Genomic DNA, 22,500 nt, shown 5'->3' on the forward strand with positions numbered 1-22,500 from the left:
CACACATACGCACACACATAGGCACACACTCACGGGCACACACACACATTCACACACACACACACATGTGCACATACATACAAACACACTCATACACACATTCACACAAACATGCACACATGAATACACACACACACACACACGGACAAGTGATCAGATGCATACACACAAACATGCACACACATTCATACTCTCTCACTCCAACACACACACACATCTCTGTCAGTTACTTTCTTTTTTATTCATTTTTGACTCACTTGTGTAAACAAAGTGAGTCTATGTTTTAACCCGGTGTTTGGTTGTGTGTGTGTGTGTGTGTGTGTGTGTGTGTCTGTGTGTCCGTGGTAAACTTTAACATTGCTATTTTCTCTGCAAAGACTTTGTCAGTTGACACCAAATTAGGCATAAAAATAGGAAAAATTCAGTTCTTTCCAGTCATCTTGTTTAAAACAATATTGCACCTCTGGGATGGGCACAAAAAAAAAGAAAAAAAAAAAAAAAAAAAGAAAAAAAAAGAAGCCTAATTATATGCAAACTGCATTTACTGTTATATTTATATTTTTTGTATTCTCTAAACTTGGCACTTTGATCTGATATTCTGACACAACAACAAGAGCAGTCATTATTATCATTTTTTTTGTTCAAACAGGAACTTCTTTTGCTAAGCATGGAAGTTTTATTTATTTTGCAAACGTTTTGGTGCAGATAGTAAAAAAGGGAAATTACTCTGTAATTAATGCTAGGGGACTTAATTTGCCACAAGTGAGTCTTGAAGGCCTTGCCTCTCTTGTTTCTTTTTCTGCCCCATTATCTGCAGTGTTTCAGTGGTGTTATACTGATGCTGCTCATTTCGAATCCCCCGTACACGGCCATGCCACGGTTTTGTCTGTTGCAGTACCAGTTTCAACTACTGATGTAGGTCACCAGGAGGCCACACACCAGAGGAGAACCTGCAATGCTGCCGAGTCACTTTTGGTGGCATTCACTCCTACCTGTTCTGATTTAGTGATGGCCTAGAGGTAACACGTCCGCCCAGGAAGCGAGATAATCTGAGCGCGCTGGTTCGAATCACAGCTCCGACGTCACTATTTTCTCCCCTTCCACTAGACCTTGAGTGGTGATCTGGACACTAGTCATTCAGATGAAACGATAAACAGAGGTCCCATGTGCAGCATACACCTAGCACATGTAAAAGAACCCACGGCAACAAATGGTTGTCCCTGGCAAAATTCTGTAGAAAAATCAACTTCGATAGGAAAAACAAATAAAACTGCACGCAGGGAAAAAAAAGAAAACAATGGGTGGCGCTCTCAGTGTAACGACACGCTCTCCCTGGGGAGAGCAGCCCGAATTTCACACAGAGAGAAATCTGTTGTGACAAAAAGAGAAATACAATAAGGATATACCACCTACTATGCTACATACTGATGATAATAACTGCTTAGTCACAGAGCCAGGCTGAGCGAGTCCCCCCCCCCCAACCCCCTCCTCGACCCCCGCCCAAGAATGTCTTTGTTCAATGGATATTTGCTTTTTCATGCCTTGTTAGATGATAGCTATATAGCTGTAACACAACGCAACATGACACGATACAACACGATGCAACACAACACGGCACGATGCAACACGACACGACACGATGCAACACGACACGACACGATGCAACACAACACAACACGATGCAACACAACACAACACGATGCAACATGACACAACACAATGCAACACAACACAACACGATGCAACATGACACAACACAACACAACACGACACGATGCAACACGACACAACACGATGCAACACGACACAACACAATGCAACACGACACAACACGATGCAACATGACACAACACAACACAACATGACACAACACAATGCAACACAACACAACACGATGCAACACGACACAATACAACACAACACAACACGATGCAACACGACACAACATGACGCAACACAACACGACACAACACAACACAACACGATGCAACACAACACAACACGATGCAACACAACACAACACGACGCAACACAATGCAACACAACACGATGCAACACAACACAACATGATGCAACATGACATGATGCAACACGACACAACACAATGCAACACAACACGATGCAACACAACACAACACAATGCAACACAACACAACACAATGCAACACAACACGATGCAACACAACACAACATGATGCAACATGACACAACACAACACAACACGATGCAACACAACACGGCATGACACAACACAGCAGCAGAAGACAGTGACCTGCACAAGCTGCTCTTTCAGCTCCAGCTCCAGCAGCTTGTAGTTCTCCAGCTGTGTCACCAGGACGGAGCTCTCCTCCAGCCTCTCTCTCTCCGCCTCCTTCTGCTCCGACATCACCTGAATCACAACAATGATCAAATAAACTATATATTTCTCTCTCTCTCCGCCTCCTTCTGCTCCGACATCACCTACAACACAACCATGATCAAAAAAACTATTTATATCCCTCTCTCCGTTTCCTTCTTTGACATCACCTGCAACACAACCATGATCAAATAAACTGTATATTTCTCTCTCTCTCCGCCTCCTTCTGCTCTGACATCACCTCAAAACACAACCATGATCAAATAAACTATATATTTCTCTCTCTGTGCCTCCTTCAGCTCCGATATCACCTGAATCACAACCATGATCAAATAAACTATTTATTTCCCTCTCTCTGTCTCCTTCTTCGACATCACCTCAAAACACAACCATGATCAAATAAACTATATATTTCTCTCCCTCTCCGCCTCCTTCTGCTCTGACATCACCTCAAAACACAACCATGATCAAATAAACTATATATTTCTCTCTCTCTCTCCGCCTCCTTCTGCTCCGACATCACCTGCAACACAACCATGATCAAATAAACTATGGTACAGTAGGGAACATTTAGAATACGGTACAGGGAAGAAGTTATCCCTGATGAGCGCAGTAGCCAAGTGGTTAATGTGTTGGACTTTCAATCGGAGGGTCCTAGGTTTGAATCTCGCTAACGGCACCTGATGGGTAAAGGGTGGAGATTTTCCCCGATCTCCCAGGTCAACATTTGTGCAGACCTGCTTAGTGCCTGAACCCCCTTCGTGTGTATATATACACGCAGAAGATCAAGACCCTGTAATCCATGTCAGCGTTCGTGGGTTACGGACACAAGAAATACCCAGCATGCACACCCCCAAAAATGGAGTGTGGCTGCCAACATGGCGAGGCAAAAACGGTCATACACGTAAAAGCCAACTCGTGTACATACGAGTGAACATGGGAGTTGCAGCCCACGAACGAAGAAGAAGAAAAAGAAGAAGAATCCCAAGCCCAATCCCCCCCACACAACCCCCCCCCCCCACTCCCCCACACCCCCTCACCTGTCTCAGCTCCTCCAGAGTGGTTTCCAGCTCAGCCACACGCTGCTGTTCCTCTGACACGGCCGTCTGCAGCTTCTCCGCCTCCGCTGCCTGCACCTCTTCCACCGCTCTCCTTGCCCTCTCCTCCCCTGGGGAACACACACCAACGTTGTATCGCTTTCTGGTTTTTTTTTTTTTTTGTTTTTTTTTTTCTATATCAAAATTCCTTCCCCCTTTATTTAAAATATAGCGGTAGGGTACATTTTTTTTTTTTTTTTTTTTTTTTTTTTTTTTTTGCTGCCCCATCATCTGCACCGTTTCAGTGGCATTACTCCCACGCCGCTCATTTAGATTCCCCCATACACGGCCACACCCGGGTTCATCCGTCGCAGTTCCAGCGTCGGCAGTCCACAGGGAACCATCGATGTTAGGTCGCCTGGAGGCCACACACCAGAGGAGACCCTGCACTGCTGCTGAGTCACTTCGGTGGTGTTCAGTGGTGCCTGTTCTGATTTTACGTACTTAGGACACCACCTACTAAGCCCCCTACTAACGACAATAATGGCTTAGTCGCGGAGCCAGACTGAGTGAGCGTCCCTCCCAGAGTGGAGACCGCCACCACGTCCCTCAAACAACAGCCCCCGACGAATCCGCCGATACTGACGACATTGACAGGACTCACCCCAAGCACAGAAGTGGAGGGGTATCGAAACTGAGGTCACCATGAGAGCAGGGCATGAAAGGCCACAGACTTTGAGACTATTTTGTTTATATTGATGACGATGAAGGAGGAGGAGGATGACGATGATGATGACGATGTTGCTATGGAGGTCCATTTTGGTTTGGGACTGCGTGACAAGGCTGTACTCTACGCTTCCTGTCATAATGATATCCCGGCGTTAACCAGGCCCGAGAGATACAGACACTTGCAGTGTTGGTCAAGTAATTAGAGCAACACACCCAAAGACGCATCCTTGAAGTGGATGACACTCGACTGTGTGGTCCCAGTCTCCCCATTTAAGCCCACAGCACACTCAACTCTGGGTAGGAGCTGGCCACGGGCCGAAAAACCCACCTCCGCTGGGATTCGAACCCGCGTCCTCCCAGCCGTCAGTCCGCGACGCTAACCACTTTGCCACGGCGGCTGGTAGGGTACATTTTTTTAATATATTTTTCAATATGAAAATTTTTTTCCCATTTATTTAAAATATGGCAGTATGGTACATTTCTTTATTTTTGTATATCATTTTTTTTCCCCATTTATTTAAAATATGGCAGTAGGGTACATTCAAAATATGGAAGTAGGGTTCATTTAAAATATAGGAATACTTTCAAAATATGGCAGTAGGGTACATTTAAAAAATTTTTCAATATCAAATTTGTTTCCCCATTCATTCAAAATATGGAAGTAGGGTACATTTAAAGTATAGGAATACATTCAAAATATGGAAGTAGGGTACATTTAAAATATAGGAACATTTATAATATGGTAGTAGGGAATAAGGTAGTAGGGTACATTCAAAATTCAGTAATAGGAAACATCAAAAATATGGTAGTAGGATACATTTCTGTATTTTCCCATATCAATTTTTTCCTATTTATTTAAAATATGGCAGTAGGGTACATTCAAAATATGGAAGTAGAGTACATTTAAAATATAGGAACATTTAAAATATGGTAGTAGGGAATATGGTAGTAAGGTACATTCAAAATTCAGTAATATGAAACATCTAAAATACAGTAGGAGGGTACATTTCTTTATTTTTCAAAATCTTTTTTTTTCTCACATTTATTCAAAATATGGCAGTAGGGTACATTCAAAATATGGAAGTAGGGTACATTTAAAATATAGGAACATTTAAAATATGGTAGAAGGGAATATGGTAGTAGGGTACATTCAAAATTCGGTAATAGGAAACATCTAAAATACAGTAGTAGGGTACATTTCTTTATTTTTCAATATCAAATTTTTTTCCCATTTATTTTAAAATACGGCAGTAGGGTATATTCAAAATATGGAAGTAGGGTACATTTAAAATATAGGAACATTTAAAACATGGTAATAGGGAATATGGTAGTAGGGTACATTCAAAATTCGGTAATAGGAAACATCTAAAATACAGTAGTAGGGTACATTCAAAATACGGTAGTAGGGTACATTAAAAATACGGTAGCAAGGAACATCTAAAATATGGTAGAAGGGTACATTCAAAATACTGTAGTAGGGAACATCTAAAATGCATTAGTAGGGAACATTTAAGATACGGTGGTAGGGAATATCAAAATTTTGTAGCTGGGAACATTTACAATAACGGTAGTAGAGTACACTCAAAATACAGTAGTAGGGAAAGTATTGAAAGTAATATTTCTCTCATTGAAACATTCATCATTATCAACAGGACTTTGCACAACTGACACAAGTCATTATAGAAAAATTACATCATGAAAACATTAAGTAATTGCAATCCCCCACCTTCCCCCTCATCCTCCAAACTCCACCCCCACCCTCATCCACCACCTCCTCCCTCATCCCACACCACCCCCCTCATCCCACACCTCCCCCCTCATCCACCATCTCCTCCCTCATCCCCCCTCCACCCCCCTATCCCTGAACCACTTCACCCACCCACACCCACCTTCCAGTCGAGCGTTCTCCACCGCGTCGGCCATCTCGCCCTCCAGCTGTTGCCGCAGGGTGTCGGCGGTGACCTTGACCTCTTCCAGGTGGCGCTGCTCCATCTCCGCGACCTGCGAGGTCAGGTGCTCCTTCTCGCTGAGCGACGACTCCCACTTGGCCAGTAGCAGTTCTATGTGGTGACCCGGGGCTGTGTGTGTGTGTGTGTGTGTGTGTGTGTGTGTGTGTGTGTGTGTGTGTGAAGGGAAACAGAGAGAAAAATGGCTGCTTCAGTCTGTGAGACAGGGATACTGAGTCATAAGTGGAGTGATTGCCTAGAGCTAACGCGTCCGCCTAGGAAGCGACAGAATCTGAGCACACTGGTTCGAATCACGGCTCAGCCACCGATATTTTCTCCCCCTCCACTAGACCTTGAGTGGTGGTCTGGACACTAGTAATTCAGATGAGACGATAAACCGAGGTCCCATGTGCTAGCTTGCACTTAGCGCAGGTAAAAGAACCCAAGGCAAAAAAAGGGTTGTTCCTGGCAAAATTCTGAGAAAAAAAATCCACTTCAATAGGAAAAACAAATAAAGCTGCACGCAGGGAAAAAATGCAACAAAAAAAAGAAAAAAAAAAAGGGTGGCGCTGTAGTGTTGCGAAGCGCTCTACCTGGGGACAGCAGCCCAAAATTTCACACAGAGAAATCTGTAGTGATAAAAAGAAATACAAATGCAAATACAAATCTTATCAGTTTGAGAGTTGGTTGCTTTAGTCTGTGAGACAGGGATACTAAGTCATATCTTATAAGTTAGAGACTTGGCTCTCAAATAACACAGGCACAAATCACATCAAATCCACCACATTTACCACAGTCAAAAATACACACCAAGGAACCAGGCATCCCACACACGCACAAGAAACCCACACCAAAACGATCACAAATGCATACAAATCTTCTTCTTCTTCTTCTTCTGCGTTCACTCGTATGCACACGAGTGGGCTTTTACGTGTATGACCGTTTTTACCCCGCCATGTAGGCAGCCATACTCCGTTTTCGGGGGTGTGCATGCTGGGTATGTTCTTGTTTCCATAACCCACCGAACGCTGACATGGATTACAGGATCTTTAACGTGCGTATTTGATCTTCTGCTTGCATATACACACGAAGGGGGTTCAGGCACTAGCAGGTCTGCACATATGTTGACCTGGGAGATCGTAAAAATCTCCACCCTTTACCCACCAGGCGCCGTCACTGTGATTCGAACCCGGGACCCTCAGATTGACAGTCCAACGCTTTAACCACTCGGCTATTGCGCCCGTCGCATACAAATCAAAACAAACAGTCTGATGGGCGCAACAACCGAGTGGTTAACGCGGTGGACTCTCGATCTGAGGAATCCCGGGTTTGAATCTCGGTAACAGCGCCTGCTGGGTAAAGGGTGGAGATTTTTTCCCCCCCATCTCCCAGGTCAACACATGTGCAGACCTGCTTGTGCCTGAACTCCCTTTGTGTGTATACGGCAAGCAAAAGATCAAATACATGCGTTAAAGATCCTGTGATCCATGTCAGCATTCAGTGGGTTACGGAAACAAAGGACATATCCCAGCATGCACACCCCGAAAACGGAGAATGGCTGCCAACATGGTGGGGGGTGAAAAAATACACATAAAAGCCCACCTGTATGCATACGAGTGGACGTGGGAGTTGCAGCCCACAAACGAAGAAGAAGACTGTTGGCCGCCATTCTTTCTCTGTCTCTGGACTTTGCGATTGGAATGAACTTCCTCTTTCCCTTTGTCAAGTCTCCACACTCAGCTATTTCAAGTCTGGCCTTAAAACCCACCTCTTCCCAAAATAGCCACCCTTGCCTGCCTCTTCCTTGTCTTTAGTTTCTACAGTTTTAGAGTTACGCATGTGCGTGTGAATGACTGGTGCGAAAGCGCTTTGATCTGTCTCTGCACAAGATTCAGCGCTATATAAATACCATTATTATTATTATTATTAAGAAACACGTCTGCTGCAGCGGGGGTACCTTCAGAGGAATCGCCGCACTGCACACCACACTTCTCCAGGGCGTCCTCGATGCCTGTCTGCCACTGCAGCTCCGATATGAGGATGTCGGCCACCAGGTCTCGAACCCAGGCCAGAGCCGCACTCTTGCTGTGTGTGTTGTCGCCGCTGCTGTTGTCGTCGTCGTCGTCACCGTTCACGGAGAGAGACTGCACAGCGCTGACGGCCTCGGACAGAGGGCTGCTCAGCCTGCCTTTCTCCTTTACGCCGTCCTGGGGACGTGAGTGTGGATTGTCGGTTAATGATGTGTGTGTGTGTGGAAGGGGGGGGGGGCGGGGGTCGGGGGGGCAGGGGGAGGGGGGTTGGGGGAAGGGAGTAGTGTGTGTGTGTGTGTGTGTGTGTGAGGAGGGGTGCGGAGGGGTTAGGGGGATGATTGGAAGGTGGTGGTAGTTGTGCATGTGTGCACCTGTGTGTGTGTGTGAGAGAGAGAGAGAGAGAGAGAGAGAGAGTGTGTGTGTGTGTGTGTGTGTGAATGTGCGTACGTCTGTGTAGGGGGAAGAAGGAAAAAGTCTGTGTGTATGTATGTCTGTGTGTGTGTAGCAGGGGAGGGGAAGGGAATATAGGGAACGAAAGAAATAAAGAGCACACGCACATGTAGCAAAAAAACATGCACGCACGCATGCATGCCATGCACACACACACACACACACACACACCCGGTTGTTTTTTTTTGTTTGTTTTTTTACCGTGCATTCCTGCAGAGCCGCTCGCAGCTTCTCGCCCTCGGCCTTCCACCGGTCCAGGGTCGCTGCGGCCTCCGTGGCGTCCTTGGAGATGGCCTTGACCTTGTCGGACAGGGTCAGGCGGTCCTGGAGCAGTGTGTGCAGGGTCTCCGCCAGCTGCTCGTCGCTCGGCTCGCCCCCTTCCTCCACCGCCGCCGCCGCCGTCAGCGTCTCCAGCATGCGGTTCCGGAACTCTTGAAGCTGTTGATGGAGAGGTCGGGGGTGGGGTGGGGCGGTGGGGAGGGGGGGGCAGGGAGTGTTTATTATTATTATTATTATTATTATTATTATTATTATTTTGCTATTACTATTATTATGACTATTATTCATTAATTATTATTATAATAATTATCATTATTATCATTATCACCATCATCATTATCAATATCACCATCATAATGATTATTAATATTATAATACCTTTTTTTTTATATTACTATTATTGTTACCATCATTATTCTTATCATCATCATTATTATTACTGTCGTTCTCATCATCAGCATCATTATCACTGTCATTATTATTATCATCATCATTATTTTTCAAAAACTGTTCAAAACGTTAATCCCACACCCTCCTAACCCCCCCTTCCCCCCTCACACACACACATCACCCCACCCACCCGATCCCTTGCACCCCCCTCCACACACACACAAACACTTGATGTCTCACACACCACTTCTCTCCTCACTCTCACCGCCTTCACAGCATTCTCTGTCTCAGCTCTGGCGGCCTCCTCCGCTTTCTGGGAGTCTTGCAGCTTGGCCTCCGTTTCCTCGGCGGCTGCCCGCGCCTGGCTGCTGGCCTCTTTCTCGGCCTGTAGGTGGCGCTGCAGCGTCTCCGCCTCCTCCTTCAGGCTGCTGATGGCGTTGAACTGCTCCGATATCTTGCTCTCCGCCCCCTTGAACCTCTGTCGGAAATAAAACAATCATTGATTATTATTATTATCATTGTTTTTGTTGTTGTTATTCGTCTCCATTGGCTCCCTGTCTCACACAGAATAAAGTGCAAGATCAGCACTCTATGTTATAAATCTATTCACAAAATCTGCCCCTTCCTGTCTCTGTGGCTGCCTTCACTTCTACACTCCATCTCGCTCACTACGATCGGCTTCCGATCCGCTCTGTTTATGCACACCCAGGTTCAAACACCCCACTGTTGGCCGCCGTTCTTTCTCTGTCTCTGGACCTTGCATATGGAATGAACTTCCTCTTTCCCTTCATCAAGTCTCCGCACTCAGCTTTTTCAAGTCTGGTCTTAAAACCCACCTCTTCCCAATACAGTCTCCCTTCCCTGCCTCTTCCTTGTCTTCAGTTTCTCCAGTTTAGAGTAATCACCACACAAATACATAACTGACCCGTGTAATCACCACACAGGTACATAACTGACCCGTGTAATCACCACACAGGTACAGAACTGACCCATGTAATCACCACACAGGTACAGAACTGACCCGTGTAATCACCACACAGGTACAGAACTGACCCATGTAATCACCACACAGACACAGAACTGACCCATGTAATCACAACACAGGTACAGAACTGACCCGTGTAATCACCACACAGACACAGAACTGACCCGTGTAATCACAACACAGGTACAGAACTGACCCATGTAATCACAACACAGGTACAGAACTGACCCGTGTAATCACCACAGGTACAGAACTAACCCATGTAATCACCACACAGGTACAGAACTGACCCGTGTAATCACCACACAGGTACAGAACTGACCCATGTAATCACCACACAGACACAGAACTGACCCATGTAATCACCACACAGGTACAGAACTGACCCACAGAACTGACCCATGTAATCACCACACAGGCACAGAACTGACCCATGTAATCACCACACAGGTACAGAACTGACCCATGTAATCACCACACAGACACAGAACTGACCCATGTAATCACCACACAGACACAGAACTGACCCATGTAATCACCACACAGGTACAGAACTGACCCATGTAAACACCACACAGACACAGAACTGACCCATGTAATCACCACACAGGTACAGAACTGACCCATGTAATCACCACACAGACACAGAACTGACCCATGTAATCACCACACAGGTACAGAACTGACCCATGTAATCACCACACAGGTACAGAACTGACCCATGTAATCACCACACAGGTACAGAACTGACCCATGTAATCACCACACAGGTACAGAACTGACCCATGTAAACACCACACAGGTACAGAACTGACCCATGTAATCACCACACAGGTACAGAACTGACCCATGTAATCACCACACAGGTACAGAACTGACCCATGTAATCACCACACAGGTACAGAACTGACCCATGTAAACACCACACAGACACAGAACTGACCCATGTAATCACCACACAGGTACAGAACTGACCCGTGTAATCACCACACAGGTACAGAACTGACCCGTGTAATCACCACACAGGTACAGAACTGACCCGTAGACCTGACTGACCCGTGTAATCACCACACAGACACAGAACTGACCCGTGTAATCACCACACAGACACAGAACTGACCCATGTAATCACCACACAGGTACAGAACTGACCCGTAGACCTGACTGACCCATGTAATCGCCACACTGAGAACTGACCTGTCTCAAGCTGATCAGCTCCTTCTCCCGGGCGTCTCTCTCCTCCCCTAGCTTGGTGGTGCTGGACGCCTCACGGATTTTGGTCACCTGTCGTCGGCACAGGGCAATGTGTGTGTGTGTGAGAGACTTTGTGTGTGTGTTGTGTGTGTGTGTGTGTGTGTGTGTGTGTGTGTGTGTGTTTGTGTTGTGTGTGTGTGTGTTGTTTGTGTTGTGTGTGTTGTTTGTGTTGTGTGTGTGTGTGTGTTGTTTGTGTTGTGTGTGTGTGTGTGTGTGTTGTGTGTGTGTGTGTGTGTGTGTGTGTTGTTTGTGTTGTGTGTGCTGTTTGTGTTGTTTGTGTGTGTGTGTGTGTGTGTGTGTGTGTTTGTGTGTGTGTTGTTTGTGTTCTGTGTAGGTGTGTGTGTGTGTGTGTGTGTGTGTGTGTGTGTGTGTGTAGATGTGTGTGTGTAGGTGTGTGTGTGTGTGTGTGTGTGTGTGTGTAGGTGTGTGGGTGTGTGTGTGTGTATATATGTATGTGTGTTTGTATATATGTATGTGTGTGTGTGTGTGTGTGTGTGTGTGTGTGTGTGTGTCTAGGTGTGTGTGTGTAGGTGTGCATGTGTGCATGTGTGTGTGTGTATGTGTGTGTGTGTGGATGGAAAGGGATGCAAGGTTTGGACGTAATCATGTGTGATATTCAAAAAGTAGAAAAAGACTACACAAGTAAAGAAACTTGATTACACAAAATAGGTTAACACACTGAATGCAGTCATAATACTTCATTTTCAGTGGAAGATGGGGTCTTGAGGATATGCTATAGCATGGTTGAAAATAAAAGAAAAAGGAAAAAAAAGTTGTTGTTTTTTTCTGTACACAAACACTGTGTAAGGATTGTGTAATAAAGATGTGTATCAACCATCGCTAATAAACACATACATATACATATACACACATATATAAAAATATACATCAGCAACGAAGATTCTTTGTCAGGCAGCCGAGTGGAAGTAAGCGATTACTCCAAGAACATTGGTACCCATGTGTTCTGAGAACCAGAATACCATAAATTCATTCGTGCTATATATTCTTCTATTTTGTACATACGTTTAAGCTCACTCCAATTGTTTAAACCTTTCTCTTTTTTTTTTGTTTAGTCTGTTTCTGTTTTCTTCTTCTTCTTCTGCATTCATGGGCTGCAACTCCCACGTTCACTCGTATGCACACGAATGGGCTTTTACGTGTATGACCGTTTTTACCCTGCCATGTAGGCAGCCATACTCCGTTTTCGGGGGTGTGCGTGCTGGGTATGTTCTTGTTTCCATAGCCCACCGAACGCTGACATGGATTATAGGATCTTTAACGTGCGTATTTGATCTTCTGCTTGCATATACACACGAAGGAGGTTCAGGCACTAGCAGGTCTGCACATATGTTGACCTGGGAGATCGTAAAAATCTCCACCCTTCACCCGCCAGGCGCCGTCACCGTGATTCGAACCCGGGACCCTCAGATTGACAGTCCAACACTTTAACCACTCGGCTATTGCGCCCGTTGTTTCTGTTTTCATTGTTTGTCTTTCTTTCTCCATACATACATAGGTTTCTTCCGCAGATTCTGCCAGATCCAGACTTCACATGCATGGGTAGACACACCCCGGGGGCCAACTGCGTGTGGCATGCACACAGCACGGTGGAGCTAGATGGCCGTTGGTGGCTCTCCTGAGCCGACGCCCTTTTATGGATCTCGTTTTTAATTCCATAAGGGTGTCTAGCCACCCGCCTCACCAGTCCCGCACGAGAGCGGTGGGAGTGCCGGTTTAGTCGCCGACCCTGAATGTGTTTGCATTACCCCTTTTTCCAATTTATATGTTGAATTATCTTTATTTTTGGGTTTTTTCTTTTCTATTATAAAAAAAAAGCAAAAAAAAGCCAAATGAACATTATTGTTTACCACCTTGTACTTGTGAACTGAATGAAAACAAGTTGAAAAAAAAAAAAAAAGGGGGGGGGGGAGGGTTGAACTGAAACCTTTACATTGGCGTCAGCCAGAAGCTTGTCCCTCTCTCTGACGTCCTTCTTCAGGGCCTCGATCTCCCGGGTCAGTTTGTTGATGGTACTCTCCTGAAGGACAGACAGACAGACAGCCATACGTCCAGCCTTGACCACAACCTGCATCTTGGAACTATGGTAGTTAATCATGACATAACCATGTATCTTTAAGTGAGCAGCTTTGGTAGTTAATCATGACATAACCATGTATCTTTAAGTGACTAGCTTTAGTGGTTAATCATGACGTAACCATGTATCTCTATGCAAGCAGATTTGGTGGTTAATCATGACATAACCATGTATAATTTATGTGAGCAGCTTTGGTAGTTAATCATGACATAACCATGTATCTTTAAGTGAACAGCTATGGTAGTTTAATCATGACATAACCATGTATCTTTAAGTGAGCAGCTTTGGTAGTTAATCATGACAAAACCATGTATCTTTAAGTGAGCAGCTTTGAAAGGATGACATAACCATGTATCTTTAAGTGACCAGCTTTGACAGGATGACATAACCATGTATCTTTAAGTGAGCAGCTTTGGTAGTTAATCATGACATAACCATGTATCTTTAAGTGAGCAGCTTTGGTAGCTAATCATGACATAACCATGTATCTTTAAGTGAGCAGCTTTGGTAGTTAATCATGACATAACCATGTATCTTTAAGTGAGCAGCTTTGGTAGTTAATCATGACATAACCATGTATCTTTAAGTGAGCAGCTTTGGTAGTTAATCATGACATAACCATGTATCTTTAAGTGAGCAGCTTTGGTAGTTAATCATGACAAAACCATGTATCTTTAAGTGAGCAGCTTTGACAGGATGACATAACCATGTATCTTTAAGTGAACAACTTTCGTAGTTAATCATGACATAACCATATATATTTAAGTGACCAGCTTTGGTAGTTAATCATGACATAACCATGTATCTTTAAGTGACCAGCTTTGGTGGTTAATCATGACACAACCATGTATCTTTAAGTGGCCAGCTTTGGTAGTTAATCATGACATAACCATGTATCTTTAAGTGACCAGCTTTGGTGGTTAATCATGACATAACCATGTATCTTTAAGTGACCAGCTTTGGTAGTTAATCATGACATAACCATGTATCTTTAAGTGACCAGTTTTGGTGGTTAATCATGACGTAACCATGTATCTCTATGCAAGCAGATTTGGTGGTTAATCATGACATAACCATGTATAATTTATGTGAGCAGCTTTGGTAGCTAATCATCACATAACCATGTATCTTTAAGTGAACAACTTTCGTAGTTAATCATGACATAACCATATATCTTTAAGTGAGCAGCTTTGGTAGTTAATCATGACAAAACCATGTATCTTTAAGTGAGCAGCTTTGACAGGGTGACATAACCATGTATCTTTAAGTGAACAGCTTTGACAGAATGACATAACCATGTATCTTTAAGTGACCAGCTTTGACAGGATGACATAACCATGTATCTTTAAGTGAGCAACTTTGGTAGTTAATCATGACATAACCATGTATCTTTAAGTGACCAGCTTTGGTAGTTAATCATGGCATAACCATGTATATTTATGTGACCAGCTTTGGTAGTTAATCATGGCATAACCATGTATAATTTATGTAAGCAGCTTTGGTAGCTAATCATGACATAACCATGTATCTTTAAGTGAACAGCTTTGGTAGTTAATCATGACATAACCATGTATCTTTAAGTGAGCAGCTTTGGTAGCTAATCATGACATAACCATGTATCTTTAAGTGAACAGCTTTGGTAGTTAATCATGACATAACCATGTATAATTTATGTGACCAGCTTTGACAGGATGACATAACCATGTATCTTTAAGTGAGCAGCTTTGGTAGTTAATCATGACATAACCATGTATCTTTAAGTGAACAACTTTGGTAGCTAATCATGACATAACCATGTATCTTTAAGTGAACAGCTTTGGTAGTTAATCATGACATAACCATGTATAATTTATGTGACCAGCTTTGACAGGATGACATAACCATGTATCTTTAAGTGAGCAGCTTTGGAAGTTAATCAGGACATAACCATGTATCTTTTTAAGTGACCAGCTTTGGTAGTTAATCATGACATAACCATGTATCTTTAAGAGAGCAGCTTTGGTAGCTAATCATGACATAACCATGTATCTCTATGTGAGCAGCTTTGGTAGTTAATCATGACATAACCATGTATCTTTAAGTGAGCAGCTTTGGTAGTTAATCATGACATAACCATGTATCTTTAAGTGACCAGCTTTGGTAGTTAATCATGACATAACCATGTATACTTTATGTGAGCAGCTTTGGTAGCTAATCATGACATAACCATGTATCTCTATGTGAGCAGCTTTGGTAGTTAATCATGACATAACCATGTATAATTTATGTGACCAGCTTTGACAGGATGACATAACCATGTATCTTTAAGTGAGCAGCTTTGGAAGTTAATCAGGACATAACCATGTATCTTTTTAAGTGACCAGCTTTGGTAGTTAATCATGACATAACCATGTATCTTTAAGAGAGCAGCTTTGGTAGCTAATCATGACATAACCATGTATCTCTATGTGAGCAGCTTTGGTAGTTAATCATGACATAACCATGTATCTTTAAGTGAGCAGCTTTGGTAGTTAATCATGACATAACCATGTATACTTTAAGTGAGCAGCTTTGGTAGCTAATCATGACATAACCATGTATCTTTAAGTGACCAGCTTTGGTAGTTAATCATGACATAACCATGTATCTTTAAGAGAGCAGCTTTGGTAGCTAATCATGACATAACCATGTATCTCTATGTGAGCAGCTTTGGTAGCTAATCATGACATAACCATGTATCTTTAAGTGAGCAGCTTTATGTAAATACAATGCCTAATGCCAATGGGAGGAAGAAAGATTTCTCTGTTCCTGGAGTTCTTCCTTTTTCCTTCTCTCCTTTTTATCATTATTATTATTATTATTATTTATTTTTACCTTCATGTTATTTTCATTCATTTTCCTTCTTCTTTCGTTGCACACTTTCACATTAATCCAAACTGTGACATGAGATCATGTAAAACTGCTCCCATGTAATGTCTGTCACAGATTTTTGCTCTGAACCATCTGTGTGTCAAATGCACATTTTCTTCAAGTTATCCCCTTCATTTCCATTTTCACAGATACATCATACTTATATTGTTAAGTTTCTATATGATGTAGATGTCTGCGCACACACGCACACACACACAATAATAATAATAATAATAATAATGGATACTTATATAGCACACTATCCAGAAATCTGTTCTAGGTGCTTTACAAAAACGCTTTTGTTAACATAAAACATTACATCAATGTTACATACACACACCAAAATGTGACTACACACACACACACACACACACACACACCCCGCATACATACATTTTAACATACATGTGTATCTAACAGCTACCCTAACACATACGCACACATAGGCAGGCACAAACTTACATAAACACACACACACACACACAATACACATTCATTTACATGCATGTAGTTATGTAACACATACATATGTATACACACATAGTCAAGCACAGCTAACTCAAAGGAAGTGGACCTGCCACAATTGAACTTACTGCTGAGGGAAAAGGTGATACATACATTCTTCAAATGCATTTTTCTTGCTTCTCAACCAAACACACATATACATATATGCATGCTTGCAACATAACCATCATCGTCACAATTATGAAATCAGGAAACGAATGATGAGCGCCCAGTGGCAGCCGTCAGTCGGCTCTACCCAGGTAGGCAGCCTGTGGTGCAAATGTCCCTGTGTATGTAAAGTGCTTAGAGCTTGGTCTCTGACCAAGGATAGGCGCTATATAAGTATCCACATCAATCAATCAATTATAAAAGCCCACATTTTTGGTGTGTTTTTTTGTTTGTTTTTTTACACTACACACACAAAAGCACTGGAGACTACAAACTACGCCAAACACAACACGTCCAATCTGCACACAGAGCAGTCACCCGTCTGCCGCTGTTCCCCCAGCGTGGTTCATATCGTCACACCACTGACCGCAAACCTCTCTTGCCTTTCATACCACTGTTCACCGAGTGCAATGCCTACCTCATACCTCGACACTCATGAATGGTAAGTGCAGTAATTATATTAATAGAAATTTAATGTTATACAGAGCCTTTCCATTGCAAAAAAAACCACAAAAACATGCCCAACTGTATTGTACATTTAAACACTAAAATTCACATTCACAACTCATACGCAGAACCCTACAAGGACTTCCAACAAAACACTCAAACATAAATCTATGTATGTACATCCATCCATCCATATATATATATATATATATATGTGTGTGTGTGTGTGTGTGTGTGTGTGTGTGTGTGTGCGTGCGTGCGTGCGCATGTGTGTGCGTGTGCGTGAGTGTGTGTGTGTGTGTGTGTGTGTGTGTGTGTGTGTGTGCTCCAACACAATGTGCATACATATATATAAAAACACCACATACAACACACATAACACATGCACCGTCACTCACACAAACACATTACACCACCCCAACCCCGGACACTGGCCATGAAAGAAAAAAAAGCACAACACACTCCTCTTCCTACAAACCAACCACACACCAGGTTCACACAACAGTTCATATCAAGCCATGTCTATAAGAACATCAGTCAATCATTCAATATAAAGCCGTATCTATAGGAACACCGGTCAATCAGTCAATCATTCAATATAAAGCCATATCTATAGGAACACCAGTCAATCATTCAATATAAAGCCATATCTATAGAAACATCAATCATTCAATATAAAGCCGTATCTATAGGAACACCAGTCAATCATTCAATATAAAGCCATATCTATAGGAACACCAGTCAATCATTCAATATAAAGCTGTATCTATAGGAACACCAGTCAATCATTCAATCATTCAATATAAAGCCATATCTATAGTAGCACCAGTCAATCATTCAATATAAAGCTGTATCTATAGGAACACCAGTCAACCATTCAACTCTTTATCACATCATGCATAGGGAAACACAGGAGTTGAGAGAGTTTCAGGTTTTAGTTTCCACAAGGTTTCAATGTGCACTGACTGATCCATATAAGCTACACCAGATCTCCTTTAAAAAAAAAGAAAAAAGAAAAAAAAAAAGAAGAACAAGGCCTTCAGGACTCACTTGTGATACACTTAAAAAATCCAAAAAAAATCCAAGCTTTTTATGTATTGAGTATAATTTCAAAATGTAATGTTTAAGATGAGAAAGATCAGTTTAAAGTGAATTAAGTCCCCTAGCTAATATTAATTACTGAGTAATTTCCCTTTTTTACTATCTGCACCAAAACGTTTGCAAAATAAATAAAACTTCCATGCTTAGCAAAAGAAGTTCCTGTTTGAACAAAAAATGATAATAATGACTGCTCTTGTTGTTGGGTCAGAATATCAGATCAAAGTGCCAAGTTTAGAGAATACCAAAAATATAAACAGTAAATGCAGTTTGCATATAATTAGGCTTCCTTTTTTTTTTGTGCCCATCACAGAGGTGCAATATTGTTTTAAACAAAATGACTGGAAAGAACTGAATTTTTCCTATTTTTATGCCTAATTTGGTGTCAACTGACAAAGTATGTGCAGAGAAAATGTCAATGTTAAAGTTTACCACGGACACACGGACACACAGACACACACAGACAACCGAACACTGGGTTAAAAAATAGACTCACTTTGTTTACACAAGTGAGTCAAAAAAGGGAGCCCAACCTACTCATAAACCCAGAGCTCTTGCCAAACCTTCAAAGCCTATCCTTGGCTTGTATAAAAAACAACAACAAAAAAAACATTAACGTTAAAAGGAAATAATATAAATAAACAAATAAGTAAACTGATGCATTAAAATACACTAAAATGTTGTCAGGTACGTAGGATAAAGACCACTGACTAGAATAATAAAATAAGGATAAAATGGTTCACATTCAGTGAACCTGTATGCACCCACTCATGCATGCATACTCACACAAGAGAACACACACACACACACACACATGTACAAAAGAAATAAGGAACAGTCACACACGCACACACACACACACATGCACACATACACACACACACACATGTACAAATGGAATAAGGAACAGTCACATGTCTGTTAGAAATTATCATACACACGCAAACACACACACACACAAACACACATGACCGTACAAAAGGAATAAGGAAAAGTCACATGTCTGTTAGAAATTATCATACACACACACACACACAAACACACATGCACGCGCACACACACACACACACACACACAAACACACACACATGACTGTACAAAAGGGATAAGGAACAATCACATGTCCGTTAGAAATTCATACAAACGCATGTTCAATGATGACAGAAATGACGTTCATTCATAATCAAAGCCAGGGATACACACGGCATGCAGTGCACTTCAAATCAAACAAGTGTAAAAACAACAACAACAAAACCAAATAAGCAAATGTACAAACAAGTGAATCAATCAATAAATGTATCAACAAACAAATAACTGATTAATCACAAGGCAACTAAATGAACAAGTGACTATAATTAGCTAAATATCCCATGTCCAAATGAATAAAGAAGTGCAATAATAAAATCAATAAATAAACAAATTAAATATCCGATCGATTAAAAGACTGTCAAATGAATGTAAGAATGTATGTTAATTGTTGCAGGTACTTGAGCCAAAAGACAAATTTGTGTGAACTTACAGACAATCAAGTTGTACAATATCTTATCTAACATAATCTACAATTAAGTAGACATATCAAGGTTAAATGAAAAAGAATAAAAAAACAAAAGGAATAAGAGAGAGCGACACACACAGTCATTGAATTGATAAAGAAAAAAACAACAAACAAACAAACAGCAACAACAACCATACAAACAAATCTTTTTATACATAATTCGACGGGCGCAACAGCTGAGTGGTTAAAGCACTGGACTTTCAATGTGAGGGTCCCGGGTTCGAACCACGGTTACGGCCTGGTGGGTAAAGAGTGGAGATTTTTACCATCTCCCAGGTCAACATATGTGCAGACCTGCTAGTGCCTGAACCCCCTTTGTGTAAAAACGGCAAGCAGAAGATCAAATATGCACGTTAAAGATCCTGTAATCCATGTCAGCGTTCAGTGGTTATGGAAACAAGAACATACCCAGCATGCACACCCCCGAAAGTGGAGTATGGCTGCCTACATGGCAGGTTAAAAACGGTCATACACGTAAATGCCCACTCGTGTATATACGAGTGAACGTGGGAGTTGCAGCCCACGAACGCAGAAGAAGAAGAATATATAATTCAAGTAAATAACCAATAATAGTGTGAACAAAAAAAGACACAATCAACAAGGGGAAAAAAAAGGAAGCAATAAACAACAAACAAAAATTGATTAATTTACTGATCAATAAGGTAAATGAAGAGGAAGAAGCTCAAAGGACAATGCTTTCTGCAGTGCAGAAAGAAGGAATGCAAAAGAATAGGAAGTGTAGATGTGTTTGTTTGGGGAGATGTCAGGAATTTAAGAGAGAAAAAATATATTGGTCAACTGCCTCCTACAAACGTAATTTCATGAACTAAATTTAAATGCAGTTATCAAGGAAGTGTTGATGTGTTTCTTTGGGGAGATGTCAGGAATTTAAGAGAGCAAAATATATTGGTCAACTGCCTCCTACAAACGTAATTTCATGAATCAAATTTAAATGCAGTTATCATTGTTTACCTTTTAAACAGGGAGGTGGAATGGAATTCCAAGATAATAACATATCAGTATCAAAATATGACATGAATACTGTTGGTGACAAATTTCGTTTTATTACAGAATTTCCAAACATTTCTGATATTCATAAAAAAAATTTTTGTTACCCGATAAATATGTATGTCCAAAGTCTGTATTCTGATTTTGTAAAATTATTTTCTGCAAGCGAACAGATTCTCTTTAGACTTGATTAAATTCATTAAGACTTAATTAAATTCATTAAGACTTGCGACGGGTGCAATAGCCGAGTGGTTAAAGCGCTGGACTTTCAATCTGAGGGTCACGGGTTCGAATCACGGTGACGGCGCCTGGTGGGTAAAGGGTGGAGATTTTTACCATCTCTCAGGTCAACATATGTGCAGACCTGCTAGTGCCTGAACCCCCTTCGTGTGTATATGCGAGCAGAAGATCAAATACGCACGTTAAAGATCCTGTAATCCATGTCAGCGTTCGGTGGGTTATGGAAACAAGAACATTCCCAGCATGCACACCCCCGAAAGTGGAGTATGGCTGCCTATATGGCGGGTAAAAACAGTCATACACGTAAAAGCCCACTCGTGTGCATACGAGTGAACGTGGGAGTTACAGCCCACGAACGCAGAAGAAGAAGAAGAAGAAGAAGAAGACTTGCAATGTTGTACAGGATATGTTCCTGCAGAAGAAGGGAAGTTAACCCTCATTTCAATGCAAACGTAATCATGATCCAAGCTGTGTTCCTGATCGTGCGCTTTTCTGAAATCTCCATGCGCCAATAGGGGTCAAAGGTTAATTTACACTTATCAAAAATAAAGCATTCAGTATTCTGTGTATGTATTGCCATGTCGTGCCTTTGTTCATACCGACACACTTATCAAAAATAAAGCATTCAGTATTCTGTGTATGTATTGCCATGTCGTGCCTTTGTTCATACCGACACACTTATCAAAAATAAAGCATTCAGTATTCTGTGTATGTATTGCGGTGTCATGCCTTTGTTCATACTGACACACTTATCAAAAATTAAGCATTCAGTATTCTGTGTATGTATTGCCATGTCATGCCTTTGTTCATACCGACACACTTATCAAAAATAAAGCATTCAGTATTCTGTGTATGTATTGCAGTGTCGTGCCTTTGTTCATACCGACACACTTATCAAAAATGAAGCATTCAGTATTTTGTGTATGTATTGCCATGTTGTGCCTTTGTTCATACCGACACACTTATCAAAAAATAAAGCATTCAGTATTCTGTGTATGTACTGCCAAGTCGTGCCTTTGTTCATACTAACACACACTTAC

General features: G+C 42.0%; 1 protein-coding gene across 1 annotated transcript in view; it reads right to left on the reverse strand.

The window, feature by feature from the left end:
* Positions 1–22,500, reverse strand: part of LOC143301908 (forkhead-associated domain-containing protein 1-like) — an 88,362-nt gene that overhangs the window by 23,926 nt on the left and 41,936 nt on the right. The window contains exons 9-16 of the mRNA XM_076616351.1: positions 13,408–13,494; positions 11,400–11,486; positions 9,483–9,695; positions 8,750–8,986; positions 8,026–8,275; positions 6,012–6,200; positions 3,397–3,524; positions 2,273–2,389 (exon numbers count right to left, since the gene is read on the reverse strand). Of these exons, the coding sequence (XP_076472466.1) occupies positions 2,273–2,389; positions 3,397–3,524; positions 6,012–6,200; positions 8,026–8,275; positions 8,750–8,986; positions 9,483–9,695; positions 11,400–11,486; positions 13,408–13,494 (1,308 nt within the window). The remainder of the gene's footprint in view (positions 1–2,272; positions 2,390–3,396; positions 3,525–6,011; positions 6,201–8,025; positions 8,276–8,749; positions 8,987–9,482; positions 9,696–11,399; positions 11,487–13,407; positions 13,495–22,500) is intronic.

The sequence above is a fragment of the Babylonia areolata genome, chromosome 28 (assembly GCF_041734735.1).
Source record: "Babylonia areolata isolate BAREFJ2019XMU chromosome 28, ASM4173473v1, whole genome shotgun sequence".
Classification (NCBI taxonomy): domain Eukaryota; kingdom Metazoa; phylum Mollusca; class Gastropoda; order Neogastropoda; family Buccinidae; genus Babylonia; species Babylonia areolata.